This window comes from Belonocnema kinseyi, chromosome 2, assembly GCF_010883055.1.
Source record: "Belonocnema kinseyi isolate 2016_QV_RU_SX_M_011 chromosome 2, B_treatae_v1, whole genome shotgun sequence".
Classification (NCBI taxonomy): Eukaryota; Metazoa; Arthropoda; class Insecta; order Hymenoptera; family Cynipidae; genus Belonocnema; species Belonocnema kinseyi.
In genome coordinates this window covers 131,767,246-131,770,210 of record NC_046658.1, presented here as the reverse complement: position 1 = coordinate 131,770,210, position 2,965 = coordinate 131,767,246, and the positions used below count along the sequence as shown (strand labels likewise).

General features: G+C 29.9%; 1 protein-coding gene across 1 annotated transcript in view; it reads left to right on the top strand.

The window, feature by feature from the left end:
- Window positions 1-2,965, top strand: part of LOC117167471 — an 84,839-nt gene that overhangs the window by 76,031 nt on the left and 5,843 nt on the right. Inside the window, exon 4 of the mRNA XM_033352438.1 lies at window positions 2,906-2,965. This exon is cut by the window's right edge and continues 2 nt beyond it. Coding sequence (XP_033208329.1) covers window positions 2,906-2,965 — 60 coding nt within the window. The remainder of the gene's footprint in view (window positions 1-2,905) is intronic.

The window sequence follows — 2,965 nt, the reverse complement described above, 5'->3', positions numbered from 1 at the left end:
ACCTACTTCTGATACAAGTATTTCAAAACATCAAATTAATACAAACATAATAGTCTTCAAGTTGGGAAATAATGTTAGGATTGAATAACTAACTGGAAATTTGTCAATTTTCGCATTTAACGCTCAATACCTTCCATACCATCAACGACCTTGAAATTGAAACCTATACTTTTAATAGAAGCATTTGAAAATATAGAATAAATACAAACATAATAGTTTTTGAATTAGGGAGCATTAGGATTGAATTACTACCTGGAAAATGTTGCATTTATCGCTCAATACCTTCCATCCCATCGCCGACCTTAATACTGAAACCTATACTTTTGATAGAAGTATTTTAAAATATATAATTTAATACAAGCATAATAGTTTTTGAATTAGGGAATATCATTAGGATTGAATTACTACCTGGAAAATTTTGCATTTATCGCTCAATACCTTGAATCCCATCAACGACCTTGAAACTGAAACCTATACTTTTAATAGAAGTATTTTTTAAATATATAATTTAATACAAACATAATCGTTTTTGAATTAGGGGATAACGTTAGGATTGAATTACAAACTGGAAAATTTTGAATTTTTGAATTTTTGAATTTAAGGGACACAAAAAGGTTTTTTCTTCATCGCCTAATACCTTTTGTCCCATCGACAATCGTAAAACTTGAACCTACTTCTGATACAAGCATTTCAAAACATCAAATTAATACAAACATAATAGTCTTCAAGTTGGGAAATAATGTTAGGATTGAATAACTAACTGGAAATTTGTTAATTTTCGCATTTAACGCTCAATACCTTCCATACCATCAACGACCTTGAAACTGAAACCTATACTTTTAATAGAAGCATTTGAAAATATAGAATAGATACAAACATAATAGTTTTTGAATTAGGGAGCATTAGGATTGAATTACTACCTGGAAAATGTTGCATTTATCGCTCAATACCTTCCATACCATCAACGACCTTGAAACTGAAACCTATACTTTTAATAGAAGCATTTGAAAATATAGTATAAATACAAACATAATAGTTTTTGAATTAGGGAGCATTAGGATCGAATTACTACCTGGAAAATGTTGCATTTATCGCTCAATACCTTCCATACCATCAACGACCTTGAAACTGCAACCTATACTTTTAATGGAAGCATTTGAAAGTATAGTATAAATACAAACATAATAGTTTTTGAATTAGGGAGCATTAGGATCGAATTACTACCTGGAAAATGTTGCATTTATCGCTCAATACCTTCCATCCCATCAACGACCTTGAAACTGAAACCTATACTTTCAATAGAAGTATTTGAAAATATAGAATTAATACAAACATAATACTTTTTGAATTAGGGAATAACGTTAGGATTGAATTAAAAACTGGAAAATTTTCAATTTTTGAACTGAAGGGACACAAAAAGGTTTTTTCTTCGTCGCTCAATACCTTTTTTCCCATCGACAATCGTGAAACTTGAACCTTCTTCTGATACAAGTATTTCAAAACATCAAATTAATAAAAAAATAATAATGTTTAAGTTGGGAAATAAAGTTGGGATTGAATTACTAACTGAAATTTTTTGAATTTTTTTCATTTATCGCTCAATACCTTTCATCCGATTGACGACCTTGAAACTGAAAACTATGCTTTTAATAGAAATTTATAATTTGGAAATAATATTGTGATTAAATGAACCGTGCATTTTTGCATTGACGGGATACACAAAGGTTCCTTCCATATTGCCCAATACCTACCTACCTTCCAATCTACAACCATGAAATTTAAATGAATATTTTTTATAGAAGTATTTTGAAAATTATTTTATTGTATTAAAAATTCCTGAAAAATCAAATTCACATTCGAATAAAACAATTTTTCAAAAGATAATTTTTTTTATTCAATAGTTAAGAAAATGTTATTGCTGCCAACAATTGAGAATTCGTTTTTTAATCGCTATCCAAAGCGAATTTTGAAAACCCACGAAATTTTATTTTCAAAATTCTCAGTCGCTTTTCTCAAAATCAGCTAACTTTTTTACATCAAACTTTGTGTACCCGTATTTAGAAAATTAAAATCTTCCAATCATTTTATTTTATTTTTTAAACTGGAAATTGTATTTTTTATTGCAATCCGCAGCTTGAATTTACTCTAATTTTTGCTCAGTGTCACTTTGATATTGTCAACTTCCACTTCCGTTTCCTCGACCCTGGCTAACTTTTTTTTTTTATCAAACGATTTTGGTCTCAATTTAGCAACACTTCTATTCAGGATTGGAGAATTGTTTCAATTCTAAATGGTTATTTCGATTTTACAGAATGTTTTTTCTCTCCTTTTTATCAACTTTGTTTCGAATTCTTTTATGCACCAAAAACAGAACACAAAAAAGCTTACAAATCAAAATTAGACTCCAAATTATCTTCTTTCCGGATCATTAGACGCAAATTTATAAAAAGAGGAAAAAAGATAGAGAAAAAGAAAATAGTCATCCAAAACCCAATGGACCGAAAAAGCAAATGGAAATTTGAAAAAAATTAATAATTTCCAGACCGGTAAAATGGAAAATAGACAGGGAGAAAATCCGGAAATTAAATTACTCCTTTAAGCAAACACTCTGATTAAGAATGAATTACAAACTGAGCATTTTTCTCCAGTTTCTAAATGCTGTTTTCTTAGCGGCGAGACTTCCGCTAAAGAACGTCTGCTTTGCCTTGCAAGTTGACTCCGCCCGGAAGAGAGTACTTTTTTGCGGAAATAATTTTTCTTATCCAGCCCTTTGAAGTTAGGGTTTACACTATCAATCATAGATGGAATAAATTTATTTAAAAAAGGATCCCAAATATTAAAAATATTTCCAAGTACGAAGTATCACTTCATTTAATTATTCATTTAAATAACTTGTTTATTCTAGATTTTCGCTGCAGACGCGACGAGGTGGACTCGTCAAAGTATACGACAGTGCTCTAATGTC